Raw genomic sequence first — 19,572 nt, 5'->3', positions numbered from 1 at the left:
TTATATGACCATATTAGCACAAGTTGTCAGTCGAAGGGAGGGCGCTGGAACGCCTAGAAAAATAAAGTCCCTACCTTCCCTGTTTCTGGTAAACAACATCGCTAATCACATCTTTATCGAGATCAGGAAACATGCCCGCTAGTGTCTCTACAACGTTTGCGTGCTCGGCACGATGCAGGCGCTGGGCCTCTGCTGCCTCGGCGCTTGCTTGTCTCGCGGCCGCTTCTTCAGCAGGGAGCGCGTGCTTGGCGAGCAACACCTCTTGTTGGCGTCGCAAAGCAGCCTGTTCGTCGCGGTAGTTGGATCGGGGGGATTGGCGATCCGGCGGAGCTGGAGACCGGGGCGCACTCCCGGGGTTAGAGGACGAGCCATTTTCGTCAGAGAAGATGCGGCCGATTGTGCTGAGGGGTTTCTGGATGGTTCGGAGGAGGCCGCTAATTGCTGCGCCATCTTGGGCTTCGCCTTCGTAGGACGAGGTCGAGCGCCGGGGGGTTGAGCCCTCTGCGCCGCCGTCCGTGGAGGGACGCCCGCTTGATCCGCTGCGATGGATGCCGGTTTTTTCGTTGAATGTTGCCTGCTGCTGGACGATGGGGGATGTGGCTTGGTGTTTTTCTGCGATGGCTGATACGGCTGCCTCAACGTTTCTTTCAAACTCGTCATCGGATATAGTCAGTGATGATCGGTCCATGTTCTCGATGAATTGGATAGCGCCCATCTGTGGGAAACCTGCGTTAGCAATTTTGGGCAGAGCATGGCATGCAGGCCGTTGTGAAACATACCAGAGATGACAAGTAGTAGCCAGCTTCGCCGCCGAGCTTCTCCTGATTTCTGAATCGCAAGATGTACTGCACATTGGAAACCAGATGCTCTGGGTTGGATTGCAGCACAACGTAGATCAGAAGCGGCATGAATGAATCTGCTGATGAGTCGGACTTGTTATGTTTCAACAGACCTGTCAGAATTAGCAACCGAGAAAACACCGTGTGATGATTATGCTTCTAGAGGAGCTCACCAAATATCACCTTGGAGCAGTTGAGAACACATATAATTTTGTCTCGTGGCGCTCTATATGATTTGATTTTTAAGAGTTCTGGAGAGAAGGAATGAGCCAACACGTTAGAACCCTTGTGCCATTGACCAACATAGAGACGGGCCATACCTTGCTGAGCTAGCTTCAAAAATCGGCGACCGCTGTCACCTACAGGTGGAATATCCAGATGCTCCAGCTTCACCCATCCATAGATATTGATCTTTTGCGTTAGAATCTCATCGCGCTCGACGTCTTCTTGGTGTTGCCCTCGGCGACCCGGTCCTAAAGGTACATCTCCGCCTCTCCGTCTTGGTTTGGCACCAGGGATGGGCTTCGGAGGCGCAATCGCAGGGGAAAATGTCTGCGTATATAATCGATTCATGACCAGTTTTTCCATTCCCTCGCGGGCATTGTCGAATTCAGCGTCGGACACATCCCTCCAGACGTCGCACAACATCATCTTATTGGCAATGAAGGCCAGGAAATCGCTAGTAATCTTGACCTGCTCGTGAACCATCCACTGTTTCTTGCCAAATTCAGACAAGAACGACTTGAGATACCTTGCAACTGGATCGGCCTTCTTGTTCCGTAGCTGTTCTAAGAACCTGTGAAAATCGAAGGGCAGTGCCGGTTCTGGTTCTGGATCAGGCGGAGGTGGCCGATGCATAGATAGCTGCGGAGAAGTTGGCGCCGTGATGCTAGATGGCCGTCCGTCTTCTCGTGTCCTAGGGGGAGTTCCAAAGGCACCGTCCTTGGGCGGAACGGGGGGTCCCTGGTCATCGGTAGCCCGTTCCTTGGACCGTACACTAGACGGAGACGAGGTAGACATGCGCAAGGCGCTGAAGTCTTGGAGTGGGCTCGGTATCGACTGCGAGAGCGGCTCCAAGCTCGACTTCCGCGGTGGATGCGGAGCAGGCCCAGAAAGAATGGGAGAGGCGATTTCCAGGCGCGGGCTCATGACTTCGTCTACACCAGGCCCACCACCTGCCTCGCTGAACTGCTCCATGATGCTCTGAATTTCGGACCGGGAGCCGCCATCTTGCTCGTCTTCGCTTGTATACCTCTTTTCTTCATCTGCACCATCGGATCTTGACGGTGAGGGCTCGTCGGATCGGTAGGATCTTGCAGTGGTGGAGGGACACCGCGAAGGTGGCTGCGAGGTCACGGGGGTTGCGGGTGTGGGATCGACATAGGCCGACTGCTCGGCCGTAAGATATTGGGCATCGTTTTCGATTTTGTGTGACGACGAGGCCGGGGCCTTTATCGTGGCCACCGAAGATGTCATGACGTCTGGTGTACCTGGCTCATGGAGCTTCAATGGTGCTAGGACCTGCTTCCCGGTGGCGGGTGTTGAGGGCTGTTTGATGTCGTCGGCGGGGCTTGAAGATGCGGACAAAGCTTCGGCAGAGGTAGCATCCTGCTCTGTCCCCCTTTCACCGGAAGTAGAAGCATGCCCTCGCTCGTTGTCTTTGTTCTTGGAGCCGTGTTGCTTGTCCCCGGCAACGGCTGGCTCAACGACATGTTGGGCTGGGGAGTCGCAGAGGTGTCTTGGCTCTACATTTTCTTTGATAGTTGCTGTGTCTCCGCCGCCAGGTTGGCTAGTAACCTCTTGGCCCGCGGGCTCCTCCGGCGGCGACATGCACGGCGTTGGATGATTGCGGTGGTTGTGTTCAGTCGCGGAGGGTCCAGAAACGTCGAGGTCGGTGAGGTTGCTGAGTTGGCGGATATGGGATGCGGGGGCACGCCAGGCAGTTGGACTCGGTAGCAGACGGTAGAAAAGCTATGAAGACATGGAAAGGCGGGTATATCTAGGTTGCGTCCGGGGTTGAGAATGGCGAGCTGACGGTGCAGCGTTGGAATGTCGGCTGGCTCGAGATGGATGATGCATGTGGTGTTGGCCACGGTTGTTGACGCTTGACAGTAGCTCGCGGGCCGCGCGTGTGGAGGAGCACTGGAGGAGCACTGTGCACGGCCAAGTCGGGCCACACGCAGCCACTGGCGGATGGTGGAGGCGGCGCATCAGCGGACCAGACATCAGAGAACTGGACATTGATTGAACGTCCAGATGTCAAGTCAAAGCATTGATGTCAGCACAGAGCATGTCAGTAGACATCAGTGGATTGACATCAGTGGGCCGCGGGGTCTAGTCAACCAGGGCTCGATACGGAGTAGTTACTACGTACTCCCATGCCGTACAACAGCGCCTTAATCCCCCATGTCCCCCCATCAATGTCGACCAGACGGTTGATTGACTTGGTCAATGCTCGGTGCCAGTACGGAGTATGTATTCAAGACTGGTCACGTCACCCAAGATGCTAGCTAGCTACACTTGCATCACGGTGGTGTGTCACATGGGCACTTACAGATCAAGTAATCTACTAGGTAGGTGCACTTGGGAATTATTGATTGATGTCGACAATCGACCAGCATATTTGACTTGGCGCTAGTGTCGACTCGGTTGGCCACGGTTTGGCAAGCAACGTTTCAACTCGTCTCCTCTCATGTCAATTCAATCTCAATAGGCCGGCCACTCTGTAAAATGAGGAGCATATCGTGACGGATTCTTGCTCATGCACAGTCTTGGCAGTGGAATATCTTTTTTCACTAGCCTTAGACATGTAGCGACTCCGTGCCCTCTTCGAAATTCTCGAATCCAATAGCAGCAAGTTGTTACAATGCACGAAACGCATAAACCCCCCAAGAAAAGAAACATGACTCATTTCCTTGACCAAAACACACAATCTCCGTTTCGTAGCGAAAATGCCTCCCCGGTCGACTCAGCAATCGTCATGAAAGTCTAAGCTTTGCAACTCAGCCTCACGATCACCAGCCCAGACGTTTTCCGAGGCCGAGTTAGTCACAACACTTGACTCGGCATAAAAACAAGCCCTCACAATCCCAATAGTATAATATACCCCGACTCATCGATTGAGAACCAGCAGCCTTCAGTAAACACTACTCACCATAAAATCACGGCACCAAAAATGGCTTCAACACCCCCGTATCGCCAAATACGAGCAACATACACGCCCGACACCATCACCGTCTACCAGGCGTATAAACGCTCCATTGCCGATGCCGCAGTGAAGCACCAGAAGCTCAATGCCTCTCCAGACTTTCGTCCCGGACGGATGACTTGGGTCAAGCCCAGCTGGAGCTGGATGATGTACCGCGCAGGATATTCGTACAAGGACCCCGGGCAAGAGCGTATTCTAGCATTGCGCATGAAACACGAGCACTTCATCGCGCTGCTCGACAAGGGCGTGCTGTCCGCGCACACTGAACGGATTGGTGGTGTTGGCGGTGGTGAGCAGGGCCCGCGCGATAAGACGAGCGAGGTCAGGATTCAGTGGGATCCCGAGCGCGATGAGAGACTGCGGGTTTTGCCGTACAGGAGCATACAGATTGGCATCCCGGGGTCGCTGAGTAAAAAGTGGGCAGAGGAATGGATCGCTGAGATTGAGGACGTCACCGAGAAGGCGAGAGGCCTGAAGGCGGCACTCGATGAGAGAGCCGACGTTACGAGGGAGGAGCTGCTGGATATGGGATATGTTCCTGAGGAGAGAGTATTTGAGGTTGGCCACGATATCAGGGAGAGGTTGGGAATGGATCTGGCTGGCTCGTAGATGCTGCATTTACTTTGTAGCTATGAGTGAGTCGGGCTGCACAGAATTTGTATATACCTACCTACCTAGGTAAGCATATACGGGCATGTTTCTGTAGTATACTCTGTACGTGGTAAATGCAAAAGGAAAGACGGAGAAGAAAAAAACCTTGAGCCTTGTAAAGAATTCTTGACCAAACAGCGAAACTCTTGTGCAGGAGTAGAGTGTACTTGGCCATGGGAAAATACAACTGGCAAGACACTCCATATTTACAGCCATCTTGCTTCATCACTTCGACCAAGTAAACCCTCTCATATCCCTCATCTCCTTGGTTTCAAGCTTCAACGTAAATACCAACCTCGAATACCTTGTCTCCAACCCAAATGTCCCAACCACAACGTCATTGCCCAACACAAGGACCCCTCTCCTCGACGTCTTATCCAATACCCTCTCAAGCTCGGCACGGGCAATTTTGTCCTGCTCCTCAAACCCGCACCATGGAACAAAGTACAATGCAGGCGTACCAAATGGATTCTCTGCCAAAGGCTCTAACCCAACCACCAGACACACGCTTTTCGTCTTGGTCTTGTCGGCCCCCGCTTCAATGGTAATCTCTATTGTGCCAAGAACTTTTGGTTCCTTGAGCTCATCAACGGCTGGAATGGGATTCTGCTCAAAGTTGATTTCGTACGAGCGCTCCACGGCACTGCCCTTCATGCCGATGAAGTATTGCCACGTCGGAGAGCGGGATCGGACGCTGAGGGAAAGTTTGTTCAGCGGGTGATGGACTTCAGGATGGAATACGATGCCGCCAGGAGGGCGGGCGGAGGTGCACTTGTGCGGGATGAAGATCTGGCCAAGCTCAGGTTGCTGCAGCGTCGACCCGGTTCCCGAACCGGTACATAATAACGTGGCCAGTTCGTCCGGAAGGACCACATTGTTCATCATGGATAGGCCGAGTATATCAGGCCGAATGCGGGCCATGTCCGAGTTATTGTCCCATGCCGTTCGCTGAAGTATAATCACTGGGCTTAGGGACGAACTTGACCGCTCTCGTCCCATATCACAGTCCAGAAAGGCGAGAAATATAGTACGCGATGTGTCTTTCGGAAAGGGCGTCACGAAAAGATCCAAACGCAGTCCTCTGTTCGAGACCGTGACTGTCCGATTTGAACTCCGCGTGAGATATCTTGACCGACGTGGAATCATATCGTTGTAGTTGCCAAATGCAGCAGGGCTGTCCGCTAGGAGCCCCCAGAACTGCCGCTTGTCTGCTATTTCGACGGGGCAGCTCCATGCATAGAGTGACTCGTCGTCGGTGGACTTTATGATCTCGTCTTGAAGGCGTCTGAATGCCTTGGTGGCCCCCTCGCCGTACAGAAGCGGCATGTTGATATCGAAGATGCCGAGGAGACAGTATGAAGCGTCCTCTGCCCGTGTGGTGGTTCGGTTCGCAGCCCAGCTCATTCTTTGCGCAACCGAAATCCCATCAAGGCGATGGCGACTTTGTAGACCGCCGTCCTTTGATGCTTCGAGCACATCTTTTGGTATCCCTGTGATATCGCGGATGAGCTCCCTGAGCGAATCTCTCGTGAATTGCGCTTCCCAATGCCGATCGTAGAATATGACTTCACGGGGAGCAATTAGTTCCTGCAGAGTCCATCCTCTTGTGAACCAGCGACTGGATCGGAACGTCGTCGAGGCCGGAGTGTCTGTCGCGGCATTCCAGTCAGACAAAAACGCGATGCATAGGCGAGCTTCTTCGTACCATCTGAACATGGAATTGATGGCTTCAGAAAGCTCTGCACTGCTGGATTTGTCGATGCAGCATGTGTCAATCCATATGAAGTCTAATGCTAGGGATTTTGCTACGGCGCAGCTTTTCTGTATCTTGTCCCATCCTCTCTTCTCGCGAGCATCGTGCCTCCGCAGCCGGGACAGGTCATTGAAAGTGATTTCTTCATCAGCCCAGGTGTGTGATAGAATGGCGTATGGCGGGACTTGATCATCTGTGAAAACGCATAGCTCGAATGAAGGGGCGTGCAGTAGCCTCATGACTTGATGGGCAATGATTGTTGTTGAGCTGAAGCTGCGGACAGCACTTTGTTGGAACTCGGAGGCTCGCCCGGTGAACAGGGTGCCCCAACACATACACAGCCCTCCTCGGGCCCATGTCCGTCGGCGTGATATTTGTAGTAACGCGGCAATATTGATATGTACATCGATCAGGAAAGAGTACGAGATAAAAGCACCACAATCAAGCCTCATCAACATTATCATCTCTTGTTTATTTGATACACATAGCCAACTTCGGCTGGGCCCCGGATTACGAAAGCTCCTTCCGAAGAGTGCATGTGGGCCATGGCCAACCAAGGCACCAAAGAGCACCAAAAGGCGCCTCCCTCGCGATCGCTGACCTCTCAAACCTCGGTCGTGGCAAGAAGTAAAAAACGACGAAATAAAATATATTCCCTAACCCGAGAATTCCCTTCCAACGCCGGCGCCTGTATATATACGAACGTAGTAGCTGAAAATAAAGATCTATAGGGCGATTGCGCCTCTTCGGTTCTCACGGACGTGCAGTAATCCCTGGAAACCACAAAACACAAGGAAAGCCTAACAACAAGGTCAGCATAGGTGGCACACGAAGAGTTTGAAAGTAGAAGCCGAGGGTCCCGTACTGCGTAGACAATGACGGCTGTAAAGATGGTTCCAGCTACAGCCTTGCCTTCCACGGGGCTGGGGTCGCCAACGCCTCCAACAAATTCCTCGTGCCCAGTGCGGTATAGCCCGGCGAGAACGCTGAGGATGAGGATGGCAAAAACAGAGATGACGGTGCTGTAGGCGGGAACTCGGAGTTAGTGTAAGAGCTGAAGACGCGGGTTCAGCTACAGAGAGTGCGAGCTGTTATTTCGGGTGAGGAGTCAGGACATACCACGACCAGGCGTGCATGGCACTGACGACGGGCTTCATGATGGGGAGTGGTGGCGCAAGCCCGTCTATTCGACTGATGGGAAATGAATGGCCGTCGAGGTGCTTCGGCAGAATTGGGTGATACCGACGGTATTGCTGTCGCGAATGATGGTGATGGCTCTCTGAGCTACACAGTGGTGATGTGAGATGTCGCTGGTACGTCCGCCCTACCTGCCTGAAGGATTAGGCAGACGTAGGGCAGCAAGCCACAGGCAGCGAGCGGCTCGATCAAGCCACATACTGGACCTGCGCCACATGCATACTCAGTGATCCCTCTATAATATGTACATACTATTGCCGAGCACTTTACATCAACCGTGATGGAGAATTGCCGTCTTTGAACGGATTCATTATCCATTCTTCCGTTCCCTTAATCATCTTCTATAGCCTGTTTTCTCGAGCGCTCATGAGCGAAAATTTCATTTTCTCGTCCGTTTCCGTGCCTGCCTACCTACTTACACATCAGACGGAGCCATAATTGTTTGTGCGTCTGCCGAAAGTTTAGCCGAGAATAGCTCAGAACCCATCTATCTGTTCGAGTCGTGTATGTACGATGCCATACGAGCATCCATCCAACCTCACAACTTGTGTTGCGAAACCTCACGGTACGACTCATAACCATCATGGATCATGACGGATGGTCAGCTTCAGAGGGATCGCACCCAGCCACGGCCTCGCGATGTTTTTGTGTTTTCACGAAACAACGTGGCAGTTGTGGCAGGATCCCAAGGTAGCCTGAGATCTCATCTTCCGACACGAAACGATTCACACTCGGATAGTCCCCGGAAGTCACGGCAAAGAAAATCTTCCGCATCAAAATCTTCCGCAGCCATATCTCTGTCCAACTCGGGAAGGGCAAGGAACGCTTTTCTTCTGAAGCGTTCAAACCAGCCCCATGGAGCGGGTTGCGGCGATCCGTGCGGACCCTGAAACACCAAACAAAACAGCTCTACTCAGGTGCATTGCCGAGTCCCGACAGCTGTTCCAAACAACTTATTCATTCGGCCAAGAGCTGGTCTGCTGGTGCTACGCCGTCTCTTGGATTTACACCTCAGGCCGGTTGGAAGTGGATGCCATCGACAACAGCAAACGTCTCACTAGGGCGTCGGGCCTGACACAAGGTTCCAGTAGAATGGAAACGAGACCTCGAGGCTGAGTCAAATTGCCATTTATCCGTGGCGGGCCCCCGTTGCTTTATCCTCACCGCAATCGTGAGTAGAACAACTGGCGCGATGCTACAGCGTACATACGCGCACACGCATTGTTATCTCGGCTACCGGACCTCGTATTGCGGCGAGCAGGACAGAAACACCCCCTTCGATTCGTGCCGTTTTAGAATGTCATGGTTGTTTGCTAATGTTTCTTGGCTATTGGCCTCCAAAGGCTGCTACGGTTTGTCGACGTGTTAGAGACCTATCATGGATGCGACTGATGAACCCATCAACACAGGCCACCAGGTACAATATTAGAAGAGTGCAGTGCTGAGGTCGGAGTGCGGACTGTGCGCCAATGACTCAAGGGGTTGATTTATAAAATAAAGAAGTGCCCATCTCGTGCCCCCGTGGTTCCTTTGTCTATCTTGTTGGCCTTTGTTTGCCGTTTCTAGTAGTTGCCCAATGCCCATTCCGCGCATCCGCCCGTGCTTTGGTTGGTCTGTCTTTGTCTTATTATTATCAACAATCTAACATGCTGGATGCACACTTCAGATTTCCACAAATTACACTACACGCCGATCTCGCACTCTCCGACTGATATTACGTACCAGACTGGATCCGGCATCTGCTTCATCTGTTTCTTTTCTTGGAGTTCCCCCCGACCTATCATTAGTGTCGTGTGTTACGCCAAGTTTTCTGCCTTCGTGATATATAAACTGCTCGCAGTCAAGCATTGTCCAGGAAACCCTGAGATACTCCGAATCCAACTAGGGGTGCATGTCACACGCATTAATTGCTCAAACTCGTACAATCCCTCTTCGGCGTCACAAAAAAAAGAAAGAAAAAAGAGAACAAAGATGCGAGTTGCAGTGGCAGTGGCAGCTCTAGGCGCTGCAGTGAACGTTGTGCGCGCTGCAGACCTTTTGCCCGAGATCACAGACAATCCTCTTGATGTAATCTACACGGCTACACTTCCGCAGGATCCCTTTTTCCACGCGCCAGAGCTTGATGGGAACATTAGAGGCTTTATAAGTGCTGCCGCGCCCCCTGACGGCGTGGGTGTTCGATTCACTGTGCGATTTGAGAACTTGCCCAAGACAGGCGGCCCTTTTCGTTAGTACACTGTCAAAGAACCAAGGCAAAGTGGATTTGCCATGTTTAAACGTTGCGGATTTACTGACTGGAAAGCAGCTTACCACCTTCATGTCAACAAAGCAAGCAACGGTAACTGCACCGCAACGGGCGCACACTTGGACCCCACGAACCGTGGTGAGAAGCCGCCTTGCGATGCTGGCTCTCTTCCATCGTGCCAGGCTGGAGATCTTGCTGGAAAATATGGCAAGATTACTAGCGACCCCTTCATTGTCGAGTACGTTGATAAGTTCGTATCTCTAAAAGAAGGCGATGCTACCTTCTTCGGCAATCGGTCTTTCGTCATCCACCTCGCCAACTCGACTCGTATCACTTGTGCCGACTTTGTCAAGAATGATGCCAACATACCGTCTGTTTCTTTGCCCGGATCTACTTCCACGAACAATCAGACTTATACCCAGACTGAGACAACTACTTATACTCAACCCTGTGCCTGCAGTGACCAGCAAACTTCCTGCACAACAACACATTCTAGTACAGCTACGGCGACGACCAGCACATCCACTACATCCACTACATCAACAAGATCTACTCCGACAGGCACGGGGGTCTCTTCTAGCGGGGTTGTTGGCCCTACCCCGTCAGTCGTCATAGCAGCGGCGGGAAGGAGGGTACCGGGGCCGTTGCTATGGTGGGTGGGAAGCGTGGCGCTGGTGATCTTTTCTCATTAGTCTTGCGCATTTTTTTTTTCTTTACAGGATTTCCGCAATGTATTATATAGACAGCGTATAGCTTCCGTGGGTGTGACAGAAAGGGTGCCGTAGACTAGACACTCCATTTATCTTGGGACGTAATGGCAGGAACGCATATTGCTCACATATGAGGATTGTGAATTAGATGACCGTATTCATGTGCAATGTTTTGTGATTTGCAACTTAGAATGAAATGTGTGTGAACCATAAAGACGCGACCAGGAAAACAGATACTCTTACCCCCTGAGCTTTCTGGACTGCACTGTGCACAAAGAATGAGCCTATTTCGAGCTCAGAAACCATGCAATGTTTGCTGGCATCAACTGAGGCCTTTCATTTCGAGCCCGGGCCATAACTCGCCTCAAACATGCCCAGGTTTCGTTTCAAACGGAAAGACAAGAGGCGCTCCTGGTATTAGCGATGGCCATCAATCAATGGACTGTGTGGCGGCAAATGCCCACACAGAATGGGGAGAAAAACCGGGTGGACCAATTAATCATGTTGTTTTGCTAGTATAAAAAGGAGGCCTTATGCCCACGTTTTTAATTCATTAAGCACTTTACTTTACAGCTATTTAACCCTATCTTTTGAACTTGTTGATTTAAACCATTTGATCAGTCTCTTGTATTTGCTACGATTAAGGCTGTGGACCTGTTTAACTACTACCTTTAAACTTGCTACTTAGCCTGTGTTGTCTGATGATAGAGGAGTAAAATCCGCTCTGACACTAAAGGCTTCTACGATGCCGTGGATTTAATAATCCTAACCATTTGATCATTACAATCGCATTTATACGCAATTCCTTGAAAAGAGATAGCACCACGATTGACCGATTTACCCTGAATTGTAACCCGGTTGTGAAGCCTTATAACACCTGCATTGGCTTCTCTGTGTGTGTGGGTTTTGACCCATCAAAGGACAAAGAATCAAGAATATCATTCAAGTTTCATGACACGTAATAGAACCTAATTCGGGTTGAGAGCTTTTATTTCACTTGGAGCATTGCATGTGCAGGTGGGAAAGAAGTATCTGAAAGTTGGGATAACCTCACCAGATGTCGGTGCAAACACGTCGTCGCACGTGATTTGCATCCCACCTTTTAAAGCTCCCTTCCCGACTTCTGTTCACCTTCCGCGCCACATGGTCAGTTATTCTTTCGCTTTTTTCTTCTCGGGTGTCTTTTCTTCTTCTTCTAGTTCTTCTAGAGATTGCACTATTCTTCCAACAGAATCATTTATGCCATCTATATTATGTGACATGTATATCATCTAGTTCAAGTCCATCGATTTGACTTCCAGATTAATACTCGCTCTTCAGCTTTGGAGTTTACCTTTGCCCGAAATTGCGCCACGTCGAGATACCGAAACCTCAGCTCCATGCAAAACAAATCGCCGTCGAACAGGCAGGGGCCGTAGGAAATCCGCATTCTACAACACTAGTCATTCTCAGAATGACCAAATCCTCCAAGAAAGAGAGGCCGTTAAGCAATATCAAATTGGGCAGCGATGGCGATGCTTCTTCACCTACCAAGAAGATGGGCACTCCATCTGACAAACTGCCTCCGTCTCCAACACCATCTCCTAATAAGGGCCCCAAATTAGAAAAAGACGTGTCTGTCACGCCTCCGTCGACCGGTCTCATTATATCTCGCCATAAGTGAGTTGTACTCTCCCAACATATCTGCGGGCGCAGCCTTTACGCCACAGTTCAGGTGACAGCAGGATGTCTCTCCCTAGACAATTTCTGACTTGAATATACTAGGCATTGGCGTCATATATCGGCCTTTCATGGGCCATGGCTCCAATTACCTATCAAGATCCTGGAAATGATCGCTCACACAAATTACAACGCCCCTCGACCTCGTCCCGTTGACCCGGCTGTTGTGTTTGATGTTCTGAAAATTCGCAAGGCAGTCGACGAAGCGACCAACTTTGCTGTAGTGGCTGCAAGTGACTTGGCCCCTTCGACATTTGTCAATGTCAACGGAGGTGCTCAAAAATTTGACCCCTTCAGCCATGGTGCAAAGCTGAGTGGAGAGAGAAAATTACGGATCAGAGCTCTAGCATGCCAAAAACTTGCCCATGCATATCGGTTGGACGAGATAGCGTGTAGTGTTGCCACAATGCAAGGCGCATCTGCTTTGGAAGAAGTCGGTGGTTTGGTATTGCAGCGAAACCGGGATGACCTCAACGCCAAATATGTCCACTTTTTCCATGAAAGGATTCCGTCGAAGCGATTGGTCGAGACTACAAGTCTTTCACCTTTGACTGACATGATTGAATCGGCACATTACCAAGCAGAAGCTCTTCGTACTCGGGCGGCAGTCAAAGTTTTCCGACACGAATTTGATGGTGCAATACAAGACCTTTCGGCGGCGCTGGCGCTGGCTCTACAGAGGCATCATGTTCCACCTCATAACTCAAGTCGGAACCATTTGGGCCCTGAGAAGACCCAGAAGCACGGTAAAGAAAGAAACAAGGACATTGTTCTCCCTGAAGAAGACCAGCCAAGTGGACTTGTGGCACAGCTGTTCTTTCAACGAGCTTCGGTAAACATCACTATGGCTTGCCAGCATGTCGATTCTTGCTTTGACCCTTCACCGCCTCAAAAATCCCAAGGCGAGAATGGAAATCCGAACACAGCTCTCAAAGGTATTAGCGAGACACAAGACGTGTCAAACGAACGGTTTGAGAATCGAAGGCTTGTGAAAACCCTGGCTAAACGCGCATTGAAGGACTACACCTCCTTCCTCTCTTACTTTGACTATTCTCCTAATCTGCCAAAAGCGGCTCTCTGTGAGTTCAGCGACCGCGTGGCGCATGCAGCGAAAGGTATTGGCAAGCATTGCAAGTCGTTCGAACAAAGGCACATTGTATACCGCTTATCAGACCTCTTTGCAGCCGTGCCGCCTCCGCATCTCCCTCCACAAGAAACTGGGACCCAGGATGAAGCCAGAAACGCTGTGCAAAATGACCCAGAGCCGGACACAAGCGAAGAAGTCACATACCATCCCCTCTTAACTGAAGCCTTGCATTCCTTACTACTCTGCCACTGTCTTTTGCAAACGTCAGTAAAGGAACTGCAGCGTCATGCTTACATGGTCGCCCGTCTCGTGCGATTGTGCCACGGGTGTCCAGTATTTCTCGCCGCACGAGCACCAGCTCGGTCCGACTGGGAAGAAGTGCTCCGCCGGACGAAGGACTGGCTTCCCCTAGGCTCAACCTGGGAGGTTCTATGCGATCATGCCCCTTTGGATGGTAGTGCGGCAAACGACTTACTATCGGCAGCTGCCGCCTCCCTTCTAAGAGAAACTGATGCAGGAACATCCTCCCCAGACAATCAGAGGGGCAGGCCTTTGGAGACCTCATCTCAAGCAGGAGCCGTAGACCCAACAGTCAACCCCGTACACCTAAGATCATCTACACCATCATACAAATACGACCCCTTTCGGCACTGGAATTCCAATGACGAAACCAAGGACTTTCCGTTCCTTACGGAGAGAACAATAGCTATTGTACGTTGGATCCAGGAAGTGCCTGTAGGAATACGCACAGCGAAGAAAAAGAGGCGGCCCAGGAAGGCGAGGGTCAAAGCCGACACGGTGGAGGCCGACATGAGCAGGTTGGACTTGAACGGATAAATGAGAGTACTACCCTCAGATTGATGTCTTGGCTGAGGGTATTCGCAGCATTCGACTTTTGAAGGTTTAAGTACATGCAAAACGGCGGGTTGGCTCAGCGTTTGAACTTTTGTAGACTCTATGAATATGTGGCAGCCATGAATTTGTCTTACTGTGCACGTCCGCTTCTCGCACGAGTTTCATATTTGCAATGCGTCCTCCTTGTCTAAAATGTCTTGGGTTACTCTGGGTATATAACCATATCCCTTGCCATCCAAAAACGCCCGCTCACTTTCCCTAGCACCACTCGTCATTTAAATGACGGTAATGCCTCAAAAGCTAATACAGAGTCTGGTACACAACTAGGCGACATGCCTGGGAGAAGAATTGTCTGCCGAAATTACAGTAGTCTCGGCAACTCTCTCCTCGGTGGTAGTTCTAACACCATCTTACATCTGCCATGTTGTTTCCAGCGTTCAAAAAAGCATCAATGTCTCCAATACCTTCTGTTTCCAACGCATTCATCAGCTCCAATTGCTGCGAGTGAGTAAGACTGCCTTGTCTCCCAGGCATGAAGCCGTACTGGCCATGGGCATCAAACCCAGTGGCCATGTTCTGCAGCCCACCAAGGCTACCAGTTGGCACCTCGGCAAAATTATTAGGCATTGCGTCGTTGAAACAGTTGCTACTCATAGGTCCAAAGTTGTACGGCGAAATAAAGGGAGCGGGAGGGGAGAACCAATCAGCAGCGGAAGTGGTGGCCGGCAATGGCCGCTGGGGCACCGATGGCCTTGCCGTGGTGAAGTTGGGCGTTACTTGAGTTGGCTGCCCACTCTGCGGAGGCGAAATGTGGTCTTGCATTGGCACAACACGAGGTGCGGATGAAGCGTCAGATAGAGCTGACGACTGCAATGGCAGATTTTGCGGCGAAAGCGTCGTGTTGGGAGTAGTGGCCGACATGGTGCCAGCCGGGATCGAATCAGGTGGCGTCGGGATCTGCCTCGAGTGGTCTACAGAAGGCGAAGTCGTCTGATTGTGACTCATTACAGACTGGGCAGGATGATCTTCTGGTGAACCTTCGGGCGGGAAATAAGAGAATCTCCTCCCGTTTGCATCAGTAGCAGGATTGCAGAAAATTGAATTGGATCTAAAAGTCGGCTGAGGTGGCGGGTAGTTCGGATCAAAAGTATATGCATTCATGGACTCTGGCGGTGAATCGAATACAAAACCAAATTGGGGAGGATTCAGGTACGGGAGCTGTTGAGAAGGCCCAGTCTGTACATAACTGTCGGGTGATGACTGTGGCTCAGCGACCGACGATGGACTGGCGAAGGAGAACATTGGATGCTGGCTGTCAGGAGCCCTGTCGTAGCTTTGCAAGCAGGCTTTGGAGATGACGCTGTATAGTTGGGCCGTATAACGAGTGCCGGGCCATCGTTCTGCGCACTTTTCGAGGCACGCCAGCGCTCTGGCTACAAGATCCTCCACTTCCTGTCGAGAATGGGCCTGCCGAACTTCTGGGTATGACGTTGACCATAAAAGGGCATTTAAACATGAGGTGAGCATAAGTAGTAGTAGCCAAGTGATGCTGAAGAAGCCGCTGCTCATTTGCTTTTCTGCCAGGTTGATAACAAAGGCAGAGCTCTCAAAACAAATCGTAGCTGCCCGTGCAGAGGGCTGGGGAACTTGCGGCGAAGGTCTGTAGAGAACCACCCGAGTGTGGTGATAGAAGGTGGCACACCTGTTGCATCTGTTAGCACAAACATTACGTGAGAGGTCCGAGCATTGATAGGCATAATACCATGAAGGGCCCCATTGAATATGACTGGGCGCAGCGTCCAGCCAAGACTTCATCTTCTTTTCTATACTATCGAACCAGGTATGTGAGTCGTTATTTGGTTCGGATCGCTTTTGTTCATAGAGAGTTCTTCGAATTTCCGCCTGTAATTCTCGGCATTGATAGAAGTGAGCAGCGAAAGCCTTTCGTGGACTGGTAGGGCCAGCACTGATTCCATTTGCTGTGATGTGCTCATCATCAACGGTGGAAAAGATGGACACATCTACTTTGTCATTTCCTGTTGCAAACCCACTGGGTCGCCCCATGTGATAGGACAACCCAAAGTCCATGACTGCGACAATCCACGCAAGGCGTCTTCGCATATCAATGGTCTGCTCGTCCAAATTATAGCCAGTAGTGATCGTCTGCTCGTCCGTTAAGCCCTCTTGTTGGCAGATGCGAGTCGCAAGGCCAATGACATAGTACACTGGTGTTCTCGTGGGGGTGAGGAGCGAATAATGACCGATCAAAACTAGGCACTGCAAAGTCCTGAGATCCTTGGGACGTATCACAGCTTCGGCATACTGCATGGCTGCCAAGTAGTAGCTGTCTGCTAACCCGGCATATTGTGAGTCAAATTTTTGAAGGGCAATGGCAATAACCATCCGCAGCACGAAGTTTTTGTACGGGTCTTCGTCACCATTGTACACTGCTTCCATGTCCCTTTCAAAATTCTTCTCATGGAGAACAGGCCAAAATACTTGTGCTAGAAGATGAGTCAAGTTAGCACTTCCTCCAAGTCTATTGACTGTGGCCAGTTCGGAATTGGTAAAACATACATTTTTGAATGAATAGCTCGATAAGTTTGTCCATGGTTGCGCGAGACGGTAGACCGTCGGCAGGGCCCTCGCTAAGCATCGGGTAGCTTTTCTTTCTGCCATTTGTTGGTCCAGTCATTTGTATAGACTGCATCCGAGCTTGGCTTCTAGCCCGTACCTCCGGTATGAGGTCGGATATGCGGTTGGATACCGTGTATCTCTTGGCCTCCTCCATCAACAGCCTGGTCATAGCAATGCCACTGCTGGGCCCCAAGTATCTAGACGTTTCATCACTTGCTTTGAGACGGATCATGCCTCCAGGTCGAACAATGTCTTCAGTAGTCTTGGGATAATCATTCTCATCATCCGTGTAATGGGCCAACTCGGCCTCGAGCGCCCTAACCCTGTCCTGAAGCTTAATGACATAGTATCGGTTAATCTTCTTGCCTTTGGCAGTATCCAAGTATTCGCATATTGAACCAGACCTCTCGCACGGCAAACATCGTGGCAAAGACGGATCGCAGCGGGTTTTCCGCTATGGCATTGTGTTAGTAAGAGTGCATGCAATGCTGGCAGGCAGGCTAGTCATACCTGACGACAGCGACAGCAGGCTGTCAATGTGTGGGCAACGCGGTGACCTGAGCCGTCGTCATCGGAAAGATCGTCATTGGACCTTTGTGGTTTCTGGTAATGGGCCGTATATGGTTGATTTGGGCGGGACGGGACAGACCCAAGTCCTTGCCTAAAAATGTGTGCCGGATCCATGATGGAGATCCTTCAAGTTGCTGGCAACCCGCCTGTCTCTAGAGCATGCGCCTTGCCAGAGGTAAATATTGACGTAGAATGCGCCTGTTCAATCGTATCGCCCCAACGTATTTGAATAACGACACCGGGTTGCACAAGGAGCCCTGTGCGACTGGTCGAGTCAAGTCTGCGTACGTCGTGGGGCGTCGCCTTGGACCGGGCCGCCGGAAACAGGCTGAGAAGGGCGCAATGTGTACCGAGCTGCCGGCCAGGCTCGCTGTAGTAGTCAGGCTAGTAATATCGTTTTGATGTCAAGGACAAACTGTCCTAGCAATCCGCAACGAGGCGGTGGAGGAAGCACACCAGTCCAAGGGTTTGCGGAGAGCGGCAAGGTTCACACGCTGACTTCCAGACAAAGCAAAATTATAGCGGCGGGCTAACAGGTGGCTAAGAGTAGTCTTCAGAGTCGATGACAGCTATATATCCTTGGTGGATCGAGCGGCAAAGGCGGTTGAAAGAAGAAGAAGAAGCTCGGCAGAAGGGGCTGCGACTGCGCAGGCGATGTGCAGAGTGCAGAGTGCAGAGTGCGGAATGAAGTCGCGGTTGAGATGTGCTCGCTCGCCTCGAGGATGTGGTCAGCGGTGCTTGGCGGAAAGGAGGGACTGACATGGAGGTTTAGGAGGGTCTTGATGACCAAGAAGAACCGCCCGGCCCCAAGATGTCAGCCCCAGACACGAATGAGAGGTACCTAGGTACACAGCTGGTTGACTCGCAAACATTGAAGAGGGTCAGCAGCCAGGGCGTCCGCACCGACTCGGGCAAGAGCAACCGGAGGCGCATTAGTGGATTGAGCGCATGTGTGCTGATTGGCACGGAATGCGACCGTACAGGAGAGAAGCCATCCAGCCGTCTACCCGTCAGGTGCAGAAATGGCCTGGGCGCTGGGGCACTTGAGCACTTGAGCACGTCAACTGGACACCGAGTCCTCCTGTGTCAATTGGCAAATAACTAATCGGTACCGACATGGACTTATTACTGGGCTCCGATGTCTGTGAAAAGAACGCGAGCTCAATATACCGGGCAGTAGATCCCCAGGTACCTACCCGGGTACGTGGGTGCATTCAATGTTGCCCTATTTGAAACGTGCACATCATGCTGGACCAGACCCTTTATCGCCGACATACTACTACGTTCCTAGCACTCGTTAACGCGTGGATGGCCGTCTGTCGTTCTAAGCCACATGCATATCCATCGGCAGAACTTGACCGAAGTCTGCGGGCATTGGCGGGCAGGTCAACGTCGCATCGCTTGGTTGAACGGGCTGCGGACTTGGCAAGCACCAGAAACAATGCCCCATTGATCGTTCCGCTTGTGGACAAAGGCACACGCGCTATCGACAGTTGCGAGAGCCATTGGTTCTGGCAGGTACCATCTGAAAAACTAAAAAATGGCAATGATGCGATTCATGATGAAAACAAGTCCCCCACCACAGCGAGCCTGCGAGTGTCTCGGGAGCACTAGAGCGCCGCAGATCCACACAGCCAAAAGCACCAGGGTCGTCCAACGTTCGAGGTTGACTCGAGTACTATGCAGTTCACATCACTTTCTTGTCCAGACTTCAACAACCAGGCCAAGGCATGTATGTACAGCCGCCAAGTATGCAGTCAGCGATCGTAAGATTATGCTTTGGGAGGCTGTGCAGTGCATTTTGTCAACCTTGGTTTCCTTGGGAAACAATCCTAGGCCCTGGCTCGTACCTCGATGCGCGGCGCTGCCACGTGGAATGGCGTTTGTCGTCGAGATGCGGGTCGGAGCACCAGAATTCAATCTTCACCAAGAACTACTGCATCCATCCATCCGCAGTCTGCCGCTAGCCTCGCTGTCAACTCTGCAGCCTACCTACTAGATACCTTGGTATGCAGATGTCCCCAAGAGCGCGGAAATCAATGGGCAACAGAAACCTCGCAAAGGCACGAGCTGTGGCTGGTGGATGAGGAAGATGCGCGCA

At 51.5% G+C, this 19,572-nt stretch overlaps 7 protein-coding genes across 7 annotated transcripts; 3 read left to right on the top strand and 4 right to left on the bottom strand.

Annotated features, from left to right (window-relative positions):
- Positions 1-70: 70 nt before the first annotated feature.
- On the bottom strand, positions 71-2,669 carry MAA_04138 (guanine nucleotide exchange factor Vps9; the record flags this gene model as incomplete). The annotated part of the gene is made up of 3 exons (XM_007822136.1): positions 71-715; positions 780-952; positions 1,160-2,669. 3 exons carry the CDS (start codon positions 2,667-2,669, stop codon positions 71-73), a joined length of 2,328 nt encoding a protein of 775 aa, XP_007820327.1.
- A 1,345-nt stretch (positions 2,670-4,014) lies between these two features.
- MAA_04139 (ATP-dependent RNA helicase DHX8) lies at positions 4,015-4,656 on the top strand (the record flags this gene model as incomplete). The annotated part of the gene is made up of 1 exon (XM_007822137.1): positions 4,015-4,656. One exon carries the CDS (start codon positions 4,015-4,017, stop codon positions 4,654-4,656), a length of 642 nt encoding a protein of 213 aa, XP_007820328.1.
- Positions 4,657-4,923: 267 nt separating this feature from the next.
- MAA_04140 (HET-domain-containing protein) lies at positions 4,924-6,690 on the bottom strand (the record flags this gene model as incomplete). Its single annotated transcript, XM_007822138.1, has 1 exon — positions 4,924-6,690. One exon carries the CDS (start codon positions 6,688-6,690, stop codon positions 4,924-4,926), a length of 1,767 nt encoding a protein of 588 aa, XP_007820329.1.
- A 486-nt stretch (positions 6,691-7,176) lies between these two features.
- Positions 7,177-7,608, bottom strand: MAA_04141 (KLTH0A01078p-like protein; the record flags this gene model as incomplete). Its single annotated transcript, XM_007822139.2, has 3 exons — positions 7,177-7,251; positions 7,317-7,473; positions 7,571-7,608. The coding sequence occupies 3 exons, from the start codon at positions 7,606-7,608 to the stop codon at positions 7,177-7,179; spliced, it is 270 nt and encodes an 89-aa protein (XP_007820330.2).
- Positions 7,609-9,619: 2,011 nt separating this feature from the next.
- Positions 9,620-10,473, top strand: MAA_04142 (cytosolic Cu/Zn superoxide dismutase; the record flags this gene model as incomplete). The annotated part of the gene is made up of 3 exons (XM_007822140.1): positions 9,620-9,875; positions 9,954-10,263; positions 10,395-10,473. 3 exons carry the CDS (start codon positions 9,620-9,622, stop codon positions 10,471-10,473), a joined length of 645 nt encoding a protein of 214 aa, XP_007820331.1.
- A 1,583-nt stretch (positions 10,474-12,056) lies between these two features.
- Positions 12,057-14,246, top strand: MAA_04143 (histidine kinase group protein; the record flags this gene model as incomplete). The annotated part of the gene is made up of 2 exons (XM_007822141.2): positions 12,057-12,262; positions 12,368-14,246. The coding sequence occupies 2 exons, from the start codon at positions 12,057-12,059 to the stop codon at positions 14,244-14,246; spliced, it is 2,085 nt and encodes a 694-aa protein (XP_007820332.2).
- A 417-nt stretch (positions 14,247-14,663) lies between these two features.
- Positions 14,664-17,585, bottom strand: MAA_04144 (fungal-specific transcription factor domain-containing protein; the record flags this gene model as incomplete). Its single annotated transcript, XM_007822142.1, has 4 exons — positions 14,664-15,966; positions 16,027-16,768; positions 16,842-17,355; positions 17,412-17,585. The coding sequence occupies 4 exons, from the start codon at positions 17,583-17,585 to the stop codon at positions 14,664-14,666; spliced, it is 2,733 nt and encodes a 910-aa protein (XP_007820333.1).
- Between the last annotated feature and the right edge of the window lie 1,987 nt (positions 17,586-19,572).

Source organism: Metarhizium robertsii (genome assembly GCF_000187425.2).
Source record: "Metarhizium robertsii ARSEF 23 chromosome Unknown MAA_Scf_5, whole genome shotgun sequence".
NCBI lineage: Eukaryota > Fungi > Ascomycota > Sordariomycetes > Hypocreales > Clavicipitaceae > Metarhizium > Metarhizium robertsii.
The sequence above is the reverse complement of the archived record's forward strand: the minus strand, read 5'-3'. Positions and strand labels throughout refer to the sequence as shown.